Below are 19,403 nucleotides of genomic sequence, written 5' to 3'. Positions count from 1 at the left end.
TCGCAGGAAAGTAGATCGTAAACAGAACACTGGTAGCGAACTTGTTAATATCAATCGGCGGGGCTAATGATTTCATTCGAAGCGACAGGAACCGAGACTGGTTGCCTTTTCCTATGGGGAAAATTGGTCGCCGAAGGCCATGAACCAAAGATTAGCGTCCCGGAGGTGAGCCGGCCGTGCTCCATCGGGTTTCCAGGAATCGTCGACGAATGTCGGTCGATTACTTTCGTTTCGTTCTGTTTCTAGAAAATGGACCCGTTAATTGCACCCCCTGTTTCCCCCCTATCTGTCGAACGGACATGAGGAGAAGAAACGTGTTCGTGTCAGACAGGGCTGGCTCGGGCCGTGCGGACTTGTGCGGGCTGCGCTCGCAGAATCGTTGCGAAATCATAGGCTCTAGCTCTCGCCCTCGCGAGGAGGAGAGGTCGACGCCTCAGGATTCGACGAACCGTGAAACGTCTGTGACCGGCACGTTACGTGCACGTGCACGTGCACGTACACGCGGGGCCAGATCAATCCTGTAGGTGTGTGCCACCGAGCCAGGTCCGTGTTCCTTCTCTTCTGCGTGGCCGAGGCCACGGTGCGGCGTGTCGGCGACAGGAGTTACCGGTGTGCATACAGGCTGTTTCACTGGACACGTTTCGCTAACCGATAGTTAGTTCGCAAACCCTCCAACTCGCCCCCAAAAATCGCAACCTTCCTCGTCTTGCAATGTTGGCGATACACAGGGCGTTTCCGAATTCGTGGTGCTGATTCTACATGCAGAAAATGGAGAAATAACATTTTTTCGTTTAAATCGAGTGCGAAAGTTCGGCGAGCACTGCACGAGTCTGCAGAGGTCAACGAACGCTTCTCCACATTCGTTTCAATGTGATCTGATCAAATGGGGTCTTTCCTGTACAGTGATCGCTGAAAAATTGATCCACGATTTTTTATAGCGCTTAATCTACAACTACAACTACAAGTTAAACGATTACGTCGTCTTGAAAAATAGCCCATAACGTCGTAGTTCCTTACTAAAAGTTGAAGGATATAAGAGTAGAGACGTCGCCCTTTAAAATGTGTGCAGGTAGAGCGTTGTAAAATATTTTTACACGAAGTTACAAGAGTTTAAAATCTTATATATTGTCCGGATAGAAGGCGCCGAGCAACAATGACGAGCCGGGAAATGATGGGAACCCATGGCATCGCAGAGCCGTTAGTTTTAATAAGAACAAGACACGGCAAGATACAAAACAATCGAGCGGGAACGCGTGCAATGAAACAGCCTATAGGTAGAAGCGGCCGTAAGGTGGAAACGGTCTCGGATAAGGTCGCGCTCAGAACCTCCGTGGCATTAACGGGACCTAGGACCCAGGACTGATGGTTCCACATGGAACCATCCTCTGTACCATGAGAACCGAACCTCGACGAAGTCCTCGGCTCTGAACGGCAGCGTGGCGTGGCTTCTTCCGCCATTCGAAAAATAGTCACGTCGCTCGACAGATTCGTGGAAGTTGTTTTACCCGAGACTGACGACCGGCTCGCTGATCCTTCTGGAAATTTAATTAGAATACCCGCGTCGCGGCCAGGCGAACGCTCAAGGATTCGTGGTCGGGCGGGATTCAAATGTAAGTGGGGAATCAGGTTCAAAATCCTCCTCAATTAACAGTCGCGCGGTAATAATTGAGTCACTTGGCTGCGGGACTCCTCCGCGCGGAGGGGGATACAGTGTCCTCTCTGTAGCTGTGAAAGATCTCAACCGTAACTGGACAAATTTTATCCCCATCACTGCATTCTAATGCATGACTTTTTTCTCCCGAAACTGTTCCGTAAAGCAAGGTAAAAGTTTCATTGACGGAAGAGCAAAAGTGCGGGATTTTGATTTTTTAATTTAATTTTCTCTATTTTCGGAACACCAGAAAAAGCACGCAGTACCTCTTCTGTAACTGTGACTCAGCCGACCAGATTTTCACAGTTACCGAGAGAATACTGTACTAGTTTGGCCTAGGGAATCGAGAGAAGGAACTGGGTCGTTCGATTTTTCCCTCGATGTTGTAACATAACGCCCTCCAACTGTTCCTTCGAATGGCCGAACCCCTCGGCCTGGTTGACCCATTTCTTATCGAGACGCGGTCTCAACCGGAGCTTCTCTGGGCTCGTGGGAGCTCGAGGGAGCACCGGGAGCAATCATTTCAAGTTTCTGGGGACCGTGCAGTCCTTGAAATCGGTCGAATCGCTATGGATATTAGAGGAATGCGACACCGGAATCTCCGATCGATCGATGAAATCCTCCTCGAGACAGCGAGTGTCTAATCAAGATCGATCGATTCCTCGATAAGAGAAGTGCGCAATGCGTAAATTTTGCGTTTCATGCTACGTACACACTAAGTGAATTATACCGTAATTTGATTATTGGCTGGCGACATAGATATGTTCGGTTATCTTCGATATCTACCCTTCATTTATTCATAAAGAAAAAATTAATTTCTGACTCGTACGACCGGTCAGTTGTAATTTTGTGCAACGTTGCTTCAATTTTTCTTCGCAATACTGACTAATAACAATTTTTAAAAAATTCTTTGCCATATTATCTATTAGGTTGGAGGGAAAGTTCTGTCTTCTGCTTTAAATGAGCAGGTAATCTTGCTGGTAAATCAAAAACACATGTTGTTAGCGAGTCGTTGGGAAACAGGAATTGACAGGTTATCTGAAAGATGGCAACAAGTTGTTACAATAATGAAAATCATATCATTGAATAATATTAAACATATATTTTACATTTTAAACATACAGAGGGTAACGAAAGTATTCGAACGGCCTTTAAAACAGAATAACTTTTTTATATTTAATTGTACCAAACGATCTGATTTTTTGTAATCAATTAGAAGTATTGGCTTATGTATTGAAGGTTACATGCAAAAATAAAAAAGGCATTTTTTAAAACTTCTTTATTTGGGCCCTTAATGAAAATTTAAAATATGTATATGTTTTGTAGATCTATGTTAGTTATTACACATGCTGAAAATTTCATCGAAATCGATTAACATACATGCTAGCTACAAGCGGTTAAAAATTATGAAAATCGTAGTTTTACACGACTTTTGATCAGTTTCTGCTTAAAATCCACAGAATCATTATGCATATAACTAACATATATTTTAAATTTTCGTTAAGAGCCCAAATAAAAAAGTTTTAAAAAATGCCTTTTTTATTTTCGCATGTAACCTTGCAAATTATAAGTTTTGGAAAATCTTTTTTGCATATCACTTCGTAAACCAATGCTTCTAATTGATTATAAAAATCAGGTCGTTTGGTACAATTATAAAAAAGTTATTCTGTTTTAAAGGGCGTTCGAATATTTTCGTTACCCACTGTATATGTGTATCTCAGAAAGATCGTTCCAATTTCAACGAAGCTGGTCCTTTTCGAAGTCATCTTTTGCGAATACTTTTATCCACCGATTTGCGGCGCGTTTTTTGTCGGTAGTTAATCGATTTGGCAAATGAGGGTCTCGAATATCAGTTAAGTAGAAAGAGTGGACATGTACTTAGTGTAGAAGGAGAAGGAAAACGGTCTCATACACGGCGAGCAAGTTCTTTGTGAACAAAAGCACGGCATACCGCAGTGCCGTTGGCGAGCGTCCAGCTCGAATAGAAGAACATTGCTGGCCGGTTCTCTCGCAGATTTCCGAAAATTCGGGGCCAAGGAATTGGGAACTGTGACGTCTCCCTCTCTCGCTCTCTGTATCGATATCTATCGCCGAGCCAATCTTACACGCTTCAGTCCATAAAACCTGACGAGAACGACTTCCAAATTGCAGCGAAACAGCACTGCGTGGGTTTGCCGAGAAGAAAAAATCGGGGTCAAGCAGCGGTGACCCAATTTTTCCGCGTAAAACCGAACGATTTTCCGCGGCCGAGTTTCCTCGGTTTTCGCCATCTGATTTCGAAGATCCAACGTACAGAAAGAGAACCGAAGTCGATGGATCGAGCTCCGCTCGGTTTCAATAGCGGGCGAGCAACAGGTCGCGCGATTTCTTGCCCGATTATGGCTCCGGCCCTCGATCAAATTTTCTCTGGTTAACCGAAATGAGCAAAGACACGATAAATCTCTTTCCGATATTCCAGAGTAGTTTTCGCGATTTTGCTGACCAGTTCAGAGTCTGGGAAAATTGTTGTGAACATTTGTTCAGAAAGTTATTGTTTAGGCGGAGATAGAGGAGATACGAGGGGAGATTTATTTAGCAGGGGATATCGCAAAGCTCGAAGCGTGTTTACAAAAGTGAGCGGGACCTTGCAGAGTTTATTTGATAATTCAATCGATATCTCCCCTTTTTTGTGAAAAGAATAGTACATATCGAGTCGCAGATAAAACCATCATCACAATTCATTAGTTTTGCAATTATACTTATCTTCGGTGCTATAAATAAGTCTACGGGTTACAGACGATCATCGAAAACGAATCTTCATATGCTATAGCGTTTCATATATATAGATAAAATATCAACGTTGTCTATCTTATTCGAAAATCGATGTTTAAACAATTACTTCTCTCTCTCTCTCTCTCTCTCTCTCTCTCTCTCGTGGTCAATATAATATATTGCCTATATTTTTGATTCCACGGTGAGTCCGATAAGGTATTTTCTAATTCAGAAGGTTCTGAAAAGATATTTAAAAAATAGCGTCGACCTTTGCATCGGTGACGAAGCGTACAATTCTATTTCGAGCCTACGATTACAAGTAACCGTGGTATTTTTACCAAGTTGGCTAACGAGAAGAAAAACTTTGTCGCGCACACGTTCAACGTGGCGGCGTTTTATCCGTTTTATTTTTTCAGCGAAAACACTGGTAGAAAGCGAGAAATAGAAAAACAGGGCATTCGGACGGGCAGAGAACGTTGCCGAGAGAGCTGGTCAGCCTCGAAAATAGACCGACTCCTCGCGAGATCAAAACAATGTGCGGAACTATTGTATAAACTAGATCGCGGCTGCCCGAGATTTCTCGCGAATCCGTGCGGAACGGGAGGAACACTTTAATTTAACTAAAAAGTGGAAAACGACCGCATTAATGGGAGACAATCGACGAAATTTTTGGACGTTTACCGCGAGGAATCGATGGACCACATTTAAATTATCGACACGGACACCAAAATTGAAATCAATGGAAAAATTGCAGAGAAAGTGGAGAGCGACCGCAGTAATGTGAAATAATTATCGGTAGATTATTCAACAGAATTGAAGTACTCAGATCATCGACACAGATACAGAAAATTGAAGCCAATTGAAAAATTGCCTAAAAAGTGGGAAACTACTGCAGTGAAATGAAATAATTATCCGTGGGAACACAGACACCAAAAATTGAAGTCAGTTGAAAAATTGGCTGAAAAATGGAAATTCACTGCAATAATGGGATAGAATCAAGAGAAATAATCGTCGGAGAAAACTTTTGGACCTCTAGCTTCAGAAATCGATTGAGTGGATTCGCGGATTATCGACACCAAAAGTTGAAGTGAATAAATGCAAGAGCGACGACAATTTTGATTTCCCGGTGGAGGAAACTTACCAAAGGATGATCGCGCGCGTAAAAGCCTTCGAACCAGGCAAAAGTTGAGAAGAACCGGGTCTTGGCCGCGTTTCCACGAGGCTAGCGTCCCCTGTCCCCCGTCCCGATCGGTTTTCTGAGAAACCGGCGATCCCGACGCGACGCCCGCGATGAGTAGATTTCCCTCGCAAGAGCAAGAGCAAGAGCCAACGGGGCAATAGAGTTTAATAAGTTTTCACGGCCGAGGGAATGTTGGACGGTTGCCCTCGCGATGGCGCGGCCGACGACTACCGGGAATATCTCTGCATCTGCGAAAAACCGGCACGCAAACGCCCACACCTTCTGCGAAGATATTTCGAAGCGGTGATGGTCTGCGGAGCTTCCTGTTTTGTTCCGAAAGGTGGAGGAGGACTCTTCGAGGTGCCCACAAGATCCCACAGTGATTCACCCGCAGACAACGCGTCGGGATCGTTCGATCACCTCTTGCGATCGCGATCTGGTGATCTCGAACAAAACAGGAAAAAAATGGAAATGGATTAGCTTGTAAAGAAAGAAAGGAAGGATTTAAAGTGTTATAACTCACATAAAAAACAATTTTATCAAAATGCTTTTAATGAAAACAATAATATGAAAATTAATTTTATAGAAAATTTAATATTGTTTAATAGTAACATTAAATTATTATGAGAATTGATTTTAATATTATTGAGGAGAATAGTATTACAATTTATTTTACAGAGAATTTAATATTATTTAAAAATATAAAGCTGTGCATTCGTTGATGCTTCCTTCGCCCCAAACTTCGAGCCGCTTGAGCGGCACTTCGGCCTAGTTTGAACTTGTAGAAAAAAATAATGCGAAAACGCGTATTGACATGCCGAAATGAAAGCCAAATAAATTAATAAAAATTTGAATAAAATTAAATACAGCGTAAATGATATATAACTCATTAAATTAAGGTAAATGTTTATTGGTATAAAATTGCAATTAAAACAGAGGAACAAAAATCCTGCATTTCTTTCTTTACAACCTAATATTTTCACCCTTAACAATCATGGTGCATGGGAAATTGTGAAACATTCAGTACTGTTTTCCTTCTATAAAATCAGCACTCGACTTGTTTAGCAATTATTTAATCCTCCTTCGTCCTCCATATTTTCTTAACTCGACAGATTGGCTGCCGAGGTCTTTAACTGATTTTAGATCTTTGTGATTCACAGCTGAAGATAGCTTAATAAATCTTTTAACAGTAGGCTATTAACCGTTTGACTGGCACCTCGGCAACCTTAAATGCTCCATAAAATCAGGATAATTTATTGGATTCAACAATAATCGCTATGACATACGATACTGTATATTTCTGTCCTAGTATTCCTGGAAACCCTGGTACTCAATTTTTGAGTGACTCAAAGTGTTAAATATAATAAACTTAGACAACAAGCGAGCCCAACAGAGTGAATCTACAAAATTGAATATTTCTTTGCAATATTAAGTTTGTAATTAATCAGAGCCCAGAACGGTTTCGTCTCTATTTTTAGAGAAACTCCGTCCCCGCAGAGGTTAATCATGCTCGTGGGAGCATCGGGGTCTGCAAAACAAGGGGAATAACAGGTTAAGAAGCTCCGAGAGATCTCTCGAGATCTGGAACAATAAAACCACGCTTAATTGTTATAATAATATTCAACGGGACGGAGAAACGACTCTGAGAATATTAAGTAGGAACGGAGCGTTTCGTCATCGGGACAATGCTAGATCTCATGTAGGTCACAAACCGATCGATCAAAGTTATTTAAGTTTAGTTAGGAAATTTCGTTGGACCCACAATGCATTATGAATGTTCTACTGTGTCCGAAGTGTCGCTTACTACGCGTACAATTTATCATCGGATTAAAGCCGTTGGTAAACGCAAACATTCGATGTAATTTACGAAAACTCTACAACCCTGTTTGAAAAGCTCAGGACTTTCGAAGTTCAATTAGTTTAGAGAAGCAAGAGGAGAAACAGTTTGTTCGATTGATAAGCAAGATTGAGAGAGGATAATATTCGAAACGAAGCTGCTTCGCCAAAATTGGGTTAATTGCGATTGTCTAAAAACGGGGCCATTATCTCGCGACACGAAACGAACTTTCCTCTTGACCCAATATTTCTCGTATCAACCACAATTTTATGTATTCGTCGGGGCTGAAAATAAGAAAAACGTTGAGGACTCGTAAGATCACTCCCTTTTTTTGGAAAAGTTCGCGAAAAGCTCCAGGGTCAACGTTGACCATCCGTATCGGGAGCTTCGTTCGTCTTTCACACTGCTTCCTCTACCCCTAACCATGTAAAATCGTGTTAAATTCCCCATGAAGATGTCTTTGAATCTTTATTAGCGCTAGAACTTCTAAACAGATCGAAATGACTCATTCCTGATTTTTTCTCGTACAGCTGAACTTATAAAATTGCGTATTACTAGACAGATCTTCAAGCAAAATAAAAATTGTAATATTATATTTTGCTATCGAAGTCCTGGGGACAATGCACGTTAATTCGGTGTATCATCGCAGTATCTGTCCAGAATACCGGAAACCGAGATCCACGATTAGATACCAGCATGACGGGGCAAGTTATCGGTTTCTACTACGTTTCCCGCGAATACGATGATTCCGCGTAAAAAGCGCTGACGCCTTCCGCTGTGGGCCATTCGCGTGAAACAGATATTAATATCGTTTCCGCTTAAAACGTGTTAACGGGGTTCTACGACTTGCGCTTTGTCGCAGGAAGCGTTCCCGATGCGTTCCGGAAAGCCGTGACGCGGTGAAAGTTCGCTCGGCGGCGCGAGCACTTTTCCTCCCAGACGATTCATCGCTCCGATAACAGTTCTCTCGATCGCTTCATAGATCGCGGACGAGCGAATTATCGCCGTGTTCGCGATTTCATGAGCCGCAATACGGATCGCAAGAATTTCGCTGTATTCCCAAGACTAAAGAAAAGAAAATGTTACGAAAAAATGATTTGTAAAACCTACCTTGTAGAATGCAGAAAAGATTTGAATTTCCATGAAAATATACATCACGCGAGAAAAAATCTTTAAAAAATTGCAATTGGTGGGAATTGCTGTATTACGGTTCGTCGGTTTCGCGTATTGATTTCTATGCTTATATCGCTATTAAACGAATTATTACGAGTATAATTAAGCTCGGTAAACATTCCGAAAGAAGAATATATGAAAGTTGTATCAATTTTCTCTCTGGCATGACTGTTTTCCACCTAAAACGGCCATTCGGTACACTGTGTAGCGTCCAGATTAGCATTCACCCGCAACCCCTAACGTTTCCCCGCCATTAAATCCGTTCATTTCCCGAAATATTCATCCGCGTCGCAACAAAGCCTCGCGCCGATAAACAAATGGACTCGGATGGCAGTGGAAGAGGGAGGGAGGACGAAGAAGAAGTAATGCGCGTCAACTCTCTCGCAAAACAATGTCGGTGACCGATGGCCTACGGCCTACGCGGTCGCCCCTGGCAAACGAACCGACAGAGTCGACTGTATCTTTAGCAGTGTAATGAAAGCGTTCGCGGGTAACACAACGGGCAAATGTTTAGACGCGAGAACGGCGAGAGCGCGTGTTTCATCGGGTCGAGTCACTCTTTCAAGGGCAACGATCGACTTCAGAGGAGACGCGAGAGCAAATCCTCGATCCAGGGACGTGGCAAAAGGAGACAGAGAGGAGATGGAGAGGGGGGAGATCGGTTCCGCGTTAATCGTCCCTGAGAGCGCCTTGTCCACAGGGGAAACAAACGTCTGCGGCACGAAGGACGAAACCTCGCGGCCACCTGAAAATCCTTGCTCGGACCCCCCTTTCTGCTCGCCATATTCGGCGATCCACGAGTCCGACTACATACAAACTGCACACGCTTTTCACAGAAGCTTCTTCGTGCTCCTCCTCTCCGTGCCCTTGGGACAAGGCTGTCGGCCGCGGAACTCGGGTAGTTCGAACGCATTTTTCAAGACGCGGCAGATTAAATGAATCCTTAGAAGGTGTGGGTTAGGTCTGGGTCAAGATACAATACGAAGTAGATCATTCAATGGATACATTGCGCTAAAAAGGGGTATTCCTTCTCCAACATTTTCTGGTACGGCTGAGTGGCACGAACTTGGGTAACTTGCTTTTTCAAGGTGATCTGTACGTCAACGGACACAGTATGTCAAATAAATTACGATCGAAATGAATCCTTAGAAGCTGTGGGTTATTAAAATTGCCCTAAAAAGGGTAGTCCTTCTCTAACATCTTTTGTTAGGGCTGAGTGGCACGAACTTGGGTAACTTGATTTCTCAAGGTGATTTGCTAAGGACACAGTGTGTATATCACATAAATTACGATCCGAATGAATCCTTAGAAGCTGTGGGTGGACTCTACAAGGGTCAGAATAGAACCCAGGGTAAATCGTTCAACACTTAGAACTATCGAATTCTAAACAATACAATATTACAATGAATTACACAATACAATACGGAGCACACTTCTATAATTTCACTAATTGTAAAATGAAAGAAAACCGAATGAATCACTGAAGAATGGAATTGTACATGTTTTAGCGTTTCATTAGCTACTTTTTGTTGCAGATCTAATTTCTGTATCAGGCTATTAAACAGCAATCAGCTGCGCCTCTCTCTGTTACGCAATATTGTAGAAATTATGTGCTTATAATCGTTACGTGCCGATATTGCGCAATAAACAGAGCATAATACTAGTAGCAACTGCGGATCTTTATGAACTCATAGTAAAGGCCACCGAATAAGCTCGAACAAAACAGGCAAGCTTCAATCCACACTATTCCTGTTTATCTGGCTAGAGTATCGACTCTAGGGTTTGCAATACCGGACCAAAAATACAATACTGGTATGTATTCGGTATTTTTTTAAACGTTGTACCGGAATACCGGTATCAATACCGGTATATGGAATATTCAAAAAGGTACAAAAACACAGTTGTTTCTTTGCCATATTTATTAGTTTTATACAAAAAATAATAAACTATAAAAATATATACAATTTTGTTATGTAAAGTAAAATATAAATATAAAATAAAAGAACAAATGTTATAATCAAATATCATTAATAAAAGCAGTAAAATAATAGTTTTTAACATTAGAAACAAAAAATATAATATAAAAATAAACCATTACAGTATTATAATACAATAAAGGAGCAAAACATATAGTATTATTATTAAGAAGATATACTAATTACTATGAGTAAAGAGATAGTATAGATACGAAGAGTAAATATCATATAAAAATCTTGTTGCGTAGTCTATTATATAATATCTATTAATAGAAAAAAACATTAACTAATTTATTAACTGCATATTTTCGAAACGTAATTTTTTAAACGACACGCACAGATTAGGCTTCAGCAAATGATTGATGTTGACACTACTGTAAATACGTATTTCAAATAAGAGTAGACGCCCGAAAAAAATATTTATTATTTATAACTAATACCGAAAATACCGGTATTTTACCTTAGCATATACCGGTTTTACGAAATTGCAAAATAGCACGAAATACCGGTATTCGGTATACCGGTGTACCAGTATTGCAATGCCTAATCGACTCGCATAATCGTAATGTTCCCTAAAAAATTTCTTTTTTCACAGTATCTTTATATGCGAAAAAAAGATGTTGATTTACCCCATTTGATTAGACTTGCAGGGTTACGTACAGGTTGACAAAAATGGAAATAAAAAATTGACGAATGGAAAATTTCCAAAAATTATCTACGAATCCTATCTGTGATATATTGCACAGTTTTTAAGTATTCTATACTTATTCTTTAAAAATCAATAAAATTTCAAAAGTGCTTATGCAGACAAATTTCTTCTTTCATTTTGCTCCAAAAATGTATGGGTTAACATTAGGATAACAGTACACAGAGAGAAGGCTAACAGTGTACAATTAACAAAAGTATGAATTGCGTAGAATCTTTCGCGATTCGGTAAATTATATCGAACCGATGGACAGTGCGAGGACGAGCGAAATCCGAGCAGAGGGGGCTCAATGGTGACCATCAAGAGGAAGTCGTACAGTTTCTCGTCCGGTGACCGTTATCGGCGACCACTTCCGCGTCCAGTCGGTCGAAACGTTTCGCTAATCTGTCCGGTAATCTCGATTAGCATTTACAAGACGACTTCTATCGCTGTACGTCTTCGTGGAACGCTCGTCCCGGTCCGCTGAAGCGTTCAAACCCGAATCGATCGACGCGAAAAACGACTACCATATACATAAAAGCTGATCGTCGCCCTATCAGCATCCTCTCGCTATCAACCGTCGATGATAACAAAGAATTCTTCGCATACTCCTCATCCCAGACCATATTTTTGCGAGACGGATAACCATCGGTCTCTTCGACGTTCAATTAACCTGTTCAACGTCACTTTCCACATCCAACTTTCAGAACATAATGAGAACCTTTTGAAGAGCCATTTTGCGACCCTTCGAACCTTCGATTACGCCGTCGCCTGAGAGCTTCGGGCATTAGTCTACCGTGATGACGAATTCGTTGTTTAACCCTCGGACGATGCACATTTTTCATAAATACCACAGCTTTATTTCACAATCTTTTCATTATACAGCGTGAATCACGAATCGTGATCACTAAAGATTACTCTGTTATTAGCAGTCCGATCGAAAATGTTTTTATCACGTGATTACAGCAAATTTTTCGTCAACTCTTTTTTTATGATTTTTCAAGGTCACCTTCAATTTTTCGCAAATACACCTGCAATTTTTTTACGCCTATTTGTTAGACGATTTCAAGGCGAATTCGGAAACCTATTTCGCTTTTAAATTAAAAAATTAAATTACTTTTCTAATTCTTTTTTTACCAAAAATTTGTCATAATCATGTGAAAGTTCTTTTGAAACCATGTATAATGTGATAAAAACATTTTCGATCGGACAGCTAATAGCAAAGTAATCTCTACCGATCACAATTCGTGATTCACCCTGTATTATTAAAGAGATTTCTTGTGACATTAGTATCAGATGATTGCATAAGTTCGTGCTCGATTTTCATGGATGTCGCAAACTGTACATACTGCACGGCGGAGTGTAAAAAAAATTATAGTCATTCTTTTCTACAATTAGAAAAGGATGGTGATTACTAGACTGCGGATCTTTATGCGAAATAAATATGTTCTGCATTGATCGTGGAAAGCAGGAGTAAAATAAAAATTGATTTCATCCCTTAATAACTTTGTGCATTAAAGACAATATTACAATATTCTTCGATTTTTCTAATCGTTTACTGTTTTATATTTTACACAGCCGATTTCTTCATAAAGTATATAAATGCATAAAGATCCGCAGACTAAAGTATATTCCACGAGAGAGTAAACCCGCGGAAATACCAGTTTTAGTTCGTCTTTGCGCATCTTCGCCCTAATTGGTTCAAGAAAGTGGAGAGAGGGTAGTGGACTGAGAGATGATAGGCTCGCTGCGCCTCCACCATCTTCTAAGCTACGCGAAAGGGGGTTACTCTCTCATGGGATATACTTTAGTGATTACATATAACATAAGTGATTAATAAACCTGTATTCTTTAACACTAAACCTACCACGAGGGGTCGAAATGACCCATTTTAGATTTTTTATTTCACAATTATAAAAGTGTTTCCATAGGAATTTATTTAATATATTTTTGACTCCAGTATATACAGGGTGTGGCGCCAGAAACAGGCCACCTGAATAACTCGGCTGATATTGGTGTTAGGAAGAAATGCATCAGATGGAACTTGCTTGATTTCGAGGAGGCATTAATCTGATGTTAGTAGCTTTTTTGTAGGTGGACGCGTAAAGGACATATGAAAATCAACTTCATTTTTTTAAATGGAATAAGGTATTTTTTAATACATCAATCGATACAGCTGGACATTCGTTATAAAAAAGTACTAACCTATGTATGTCGAAAAGTTAGTAGTTCAGGAGATATTTCAATTTAAATAAGTCTAAAATACCATTACTGTCGTGTGTGTGTACTAAGACGTTACACAAGTAAGTAAACACTAACATCAATTTCAATATCAACTCTTCAACTTCATTTTCAACTTTAATTTCAACTCTTCCATTTCAACTTCAATTTTTCAATTTCATTTCGTTAATATCAACTTCAATTTTCATATCAACCCTTCAACTTCAATTTCAACTCGTCAATTACAACGTCAATTTTTCAATTTCAACTTCAATTTTTCAATTTCAATTCGTTAATTTCACAACTCTTTAATTTCAATTTCAATTTCAACTCTTCAATTTACACTAGCAAGTAAACACTAACGTCTTAGTACGACAGTAATGGTATTTTAGAGTTATTTAAAACGAGATATCTCCTGAACTACTAATTTTTCGACATACATAGGTTAGTACTTTTTTATAATGAATGTCCAGCTGCATCGATTGATGTAATAAAAAATACCTCATTCCATTAAAAAAAATGAAGTTGACCTTCATATGTCCTTTACGCGTCCACCTACAAAAAAGCTACTGACATCTGATTAATGCCCCCTCGAAACCAAGCAAGTTCCATCTGATGCGTTTCTTCCTAACACCAATAGCAGCCGAGTTATTCAGGTGGCCTGTTTCTGGCGCCTCACCCTGTATTATAGTAAAAATCGCACAAAATATAAATAAATTTAATCTTGTTATTTTTACCACGCTTATATTTATAATGCTATACACATCAGACTCTTTGGTGGTCGGTAGGTTTAGTGTTAAAATTTAACCATTGAATTTTATTTTCGAATCTGTTTTTAATGTAACAGTGCTGACAAGACAACGTCCGACGTTTATCTGTCTCTTTGATCGTTTCAGAACGGAGATCTATGTATATCGATCCTGCATCCGCCCGTAGACGATCCACAGAGCGGCGAGCTGCCGTGCGAGAGGTGGAATCCAACACAGAACGTCAGGTGAGTGTCTCGATCGACCGTAGTGTAAAAAACTACCTATCCGATCGAAAAACACGCACACAAGTTAGGACACACGGTGTACATGTAGAAAATCCGCTCGCCTGCTGGCCGGGCCTGCGTGTTATCAGATATCCAGGAGGCTTGCCGGTACAAAAACGCTAAACGAGTTCTCGTTTTCGCATAGGACGATCCTGCTGTCGGTGATCTCGCTCCTGAACGAGCCGAATACGTATAGCCCCGCCAACGTGGATGCCTCGGTGATGTATAGGCGCTGGCGCGACTCCAAGGGTCGGGACAAAGAGTACGAAAATATCATAAGGTACGGTAAAGACCATGATATCGATCTATTCTGATCTATCGGTACAGTAGGACTTCGATTATCCGAACGTGAATTTGGACAGCAAAGAATCATCACACGCAAAGTTTCACGATTAGAACAAAACCGTTACTATATTAATTACTAGACTAGAAAAATTTTTTAAATTAGAAATTCAAGACGTCAATACACGATTTTTCCTGTATTAAAATCATTAAGGGAGTCTTTTCCAGCAGACGACGCTCGCGCGTGAACACTCAGACACCGCCTAGGGTACACTCACACATCGCTAGACCACGTATATGTACGCGAGGATTGCAAGGGTCCGGGATTCCACTTCTGATTTCACGATAATGCAAAGACGGGTTTTTGTAGTAGTTAAACTCGCTAGATGAAAGATCAATCTAGGGCGCTGTTTGCCTCAAAAGTTCTTCTTTTACTTTTCCGACAAATGGTTTTGCAATATCTGCAAAGCGCTGCATAATCGCTGCATTCACGCCGGCGCACAGTGGGACCTTTCGTCCAAATCGGAGACAAAATCAAAGAACTTTCGATAGAAATGAGGTAGAGCGACGAAATTTTTTTTAAAATTAAAGCTGAAACTTTGCAGAATATGGGAAAAATAGGGAGATTATGGTAAGAACGTTTTTTAACGTTGAAAAAATTCGTTAAACTTGCACAATTTCGAGAAAATTGTGGTTTTTCCAATACTACGCGCGGAAAATTTTTTTTTGAACATGTAGATTTTTTCACGCTGATTTCAAATCTGGTCTCAAAATTTGTCTACGACCTCAGGATATTGCAAAATCGATTTCTTGAAATTCTACATGTTTAACGAATTTTCTCAAGGTTAAAAAACGTTCTTACCATAATCTCCCTATTTTTCCCATATTCTGCAAAGTTTCAGCTTTAATTTTTTAAAAATTTCATCGCTCTACCTCATTTCTATAAAAAGTTTTTTGATTTTGTCTCCGATTTGGACGAAAGGTCCCACTGTGCGGCGTACTAGCCTCTCCGACGGGCAACATGCAGCCGAATATTGCAAAACTATTGCTCGGAAACGTAAAAGAAGGAATTTTGAGGCAAACAGCGCCCTAGATTGATCTTTCATCTAGGGATTTTGACTACTCCAAAACCCCGTCTTTGCATTATCGAGAAATCAGAAGTGGAATCCCGGACCCTTGCAATCCTCGCGTAGGTATACGTGGTCTAGCGGTGTGTGAGTGTTCACGCGCGAGCGTCGTCTGTTAGAAAAGACTCCATTAAGGGAAGAAATAACATTGAATTTAGTTTCTATTTCTTGCAATCGATGCAGACAATTTTTATTTTGCATAAAGATCCGCAGTTTTTTGTAGTTTCGTATGGTTCTAAATATTCCTGTCTCATTTTTAATTTCTCTTAATAAATACTAAATCGCCTACATTATATCTGTGGTTGTCTGGAAGAACGCCGCATGACATACTCTCGCTTTCGAGATATTGTCGTTTAAAGTTTTGATCACTAATGGTCTGACATAATAGGACGTCGGTTAAATTGCATTATTTTTTTTGAGCCGTAAATCCTATACTATAAAGCTTAATTAATGGATAAACCCAAATTTTTTGAAATTGTGACGTGCGGCGTTTTTCCTGACAACCACAGATATTTCCTTGCCGGTTTGTATTTGCGATTATTAGGCTGCGAATGTTTATGGAATTTTCAATGTTTGTAGACAAATTTTAGAAAGTGGTACCAAATAGAATTCTATATTTATTGGTAAATAGCATTTGTATGCAAAATAAATAAAAATCGTGCTAAATTCTGTTGAATTTGACACTAAGTAAATTGGAGAAACAGTAGATTCTACTGTGAATTGCTTGCACGTATACGCTGAATTATGCAAATGGACGAAGGTGCAATCCTTTGAAGAGGAACCTCGCGGAGGCAAAATGTTTTGGAAGCGTTCAGGAGCAAGGAGGTGGATTCTTCGTTGAAAGCGAAGAGGTATAACGAGTATTTGTGCTGTTGGTTACGCAGGAAACAAGCGCAGGCAGCTAAGATGGAGGCGGAGAAGGAAGGCATCGTGGTCCCGGTTACACTGGAGGACTATTGCATAAAGACGAACGCGAGGCCGGCCGAGCAACAGCTGGACATGACGGATTTCTATGACGATGAGTACGAGCTGGACGACGACGAGGACGAACAATTGAGCGCCAGCGAGTACGAGGACGGGGACGACAGCGGCAACGGGGAGTCGTGATCCATTTCCTAAACAGAGGACGACGAAAAGCAAAAACAAAACAAAAGAACAGAAACGGAAAAAACAGAAAAAGATAAACTCGAATATTAACAAAAGAAAGAAAAAAGCAAAAAAAAACAAACAAACAAACATAAGTCGCTAATTATTATCAGTTCTGTATAGATTAATAAATTAACGGGCTTTTAAACCGGACGCTCTATCTCTTCTCTCTCTCTCTCTTTCTATCTCTATCTCTATTCAAGACGTGCCACCTATAAATTCAAGTACGCGTAATCGAACCACTTTGTTTCCTCGTTGAGCGTTCCATGTAGCACGTACAGATATTTCAGAATGTCGTCAATTAACGCGCTGTTTCGTCCCAACGATGCTTGGCTCAGACGAACCTCGAATTCGTCGATTTCTAGCGTTCACCGTCGTCGTCGTCCTCCACGTCCTCTACGTCCTCGTCCCGTTCAGTTCAGTTTCTTCGGAAGGGAACCTGTGTTGGTGTCCGATCGAGCAACTCAAAGACCGTCAACAAGATTCCATCAAACCCAACCGAGCCCCTTCTAAGAAGAATTCCCAAATTCTAGAGACTAATCGAACTCGTCGGGAATATCTTGTTTACGAGCTCGTTAACGTAAGAAGTACACGGTGTACAAGACTGCGGATTTCTACGCTAGATCAAAATTCTCTGCATTAATTGCAAGCTAAAAGCTCCACATAAAGCCGAGATTCATTTTCATTGTGATATAGCCAAATTTGATGTAGATAAATGTGAATTTTCTAGTTTCAGTTCCATTGATTAGATTATTTTGATTTTACGAGAACTTTTTCAGTTGATATTCGGCACTTAACGTGTTACTTTGATTGAGTTGAAAGTGTCTTCAGTTTCTTTGAATATCTTTACTGTTTTGCCGCATAAATCCGCAGTCCATCGATAAGTATACTCGGTTAGCAGCACAGTGCTTGTTCTGTTGTGGTTGGCACGTCTGTCTTTTTAACTAGGCGAAAGGAATGCGGCAGGAGAGGACCAATTGATTTACCTCGCGTCGCCGTTGTCTCTCGACGAAAGAACCGTGAACAAATCTATTGTAAAACGAATTTGAAACGATGGTTCGAATAATCGCGAATCGGGCTGGCTCAAAATGAAACCGCGCGCGTCGCATTGCCGCGACGATGGTACGTCAATTGATCCTGCATTTCTCGAGACTTCGATGTGTGGGATTTGCATTCGAATAAATTGACATCACCCCCGTTTCGTGTGGATTATTATTTATGCTACGAAACCAAAAGCTGGGATGGAAAATTCGATGTGCGAGCGAGAATAATTAAAGGGAGGAACAAAATGTCGGCGACCGAGCGTTGTTTTTCAACGCTCAGTTTTTTTACTGTTTTCTGAAGACAGTGACTCGCATGTTCTGATCGTTCATTAGTCTTAATCGAAGAGGGTTCGAAATTTTATATTACCTACCTGTACTGTATGGAAGAGAAATTAGAACTACCGAGCAATAAACCAGAGGTTGGCAAACTATTTTTGTAAATGGTCAGATCGTAAAAGTTTTAGGCTCGGCGGGCCGGGTAGCAAACTAATTCTACTCAGAAAGCAAACTCGAAGATATTTACACGGGTAATTCTACTCGTAAAGCAATAAAAAGAACAGCTTCAAAATTTTCTTATTAGGAAGTCATATTTTTTTTCTATTCACGTAATTTGATTTATTTAGCACTCGAGTGGTATGTGACTCAAAGAGTCGCTACTAACAATTGCTGCGCCATTATTCAAAATATTGTTTTTAGACTGGAAATATTCTAGGTCGGAAAAATATTTAATTTTCGAGTTAAAATAGTTTGCCGACCCCTGCTCTAAACGATTAGAATTTCAATAATTTTGAAAGAAAAATTAGACACAATTTAGAAAATCTACCTAAGTAGGCAGATTAGCTGTGAACTATAAAATGATTAGAAGTTTAAATAATCGCCGGCAGGTAACGTGTTGTAAATTTTAAAACAAGCGTCTAGTAAAAACTTCGTAGTTCAAGAATATTTGCGAGCGAGAACGCGAGAGCCACTGTGATCGTTGCGAGTTTTAGGTCGTCGGCAGGTTGTTCGCCCGCGATTTCTAGACGTAGATAATAATTTTTGCTATGACCGATACATATACCTTAAGTTTCAACTTTTGATTTTGTCATTGACATTGCTAAACAATCTCGCTGGAGAGGAATGTTGTTTCCTGACCGGGTGATTTGCGCCGCATCCACAAACTTAGTTCAGCTTAACGACATTTATTCCGATCTCTCGATGTTTTAAGTATTATCTTTCACACGGGGACAGAAAAAAAGCTTTGTAGGTGAAACCTGAATTTAAACGTAAGTTAAGCGAAAAGGGATAAATATACCAAGG

General features: G+C 40.3%; 1 protein-coding gene across 1 annotated transcript in view; it reads left to right on the top strand.

The window, feature by feature from the left end:
* The window catches only part of LOC143207498 (ubiquitin-conjugating enzyme E2 R2), a 49,364-nt gene extending 32,150 nt beyond the window's left edge, over nucleotides 1–17,214 (top strand). The window contains exons 3-5 of the mRNA XM_076421054.1: nucleotides 14,370–14,467; nucleotides 14,652–14,786; nucleotides 16,800–17,214. Coding sequence (XP_076277169.1) covers nucleotides 14,370–14,467; nucleotides 14,652–14,786; nucleotides 16,800–17,022 — 456 coding nt within the window. The 3' untranslated portion in view covers nucleotides 17,023–17,214. The remainder of the gene's footprint in view (nucleotides 1–14,369; nucleotides 14,468–14,651; nucleotides 14,787–16,799) is intronic.
* The last annotated feature ends 2,189 nt before the right edge of the window (nucleotides 17,215–19,403 follow it).

Source organism: Lasioglossum baleicum, chromosome 3 (genome assembly GCF_051020765.1).
Source record: "Lasioglossum baleicum chromosome 3, iyLasBale1, whole genome shotgun sequence".
Taxonomy (NCBI): Eukaryota; Metazoa; Arthropoda; class Insecta; order Hymenoptera; family Halictidae; genus Lasioglossum; species Lasioglossum baleicum.
Note: the sequence above shows the minus strand (reverse complement) of the source record. Positions and strands in the feature narration are given on the sequence as shown.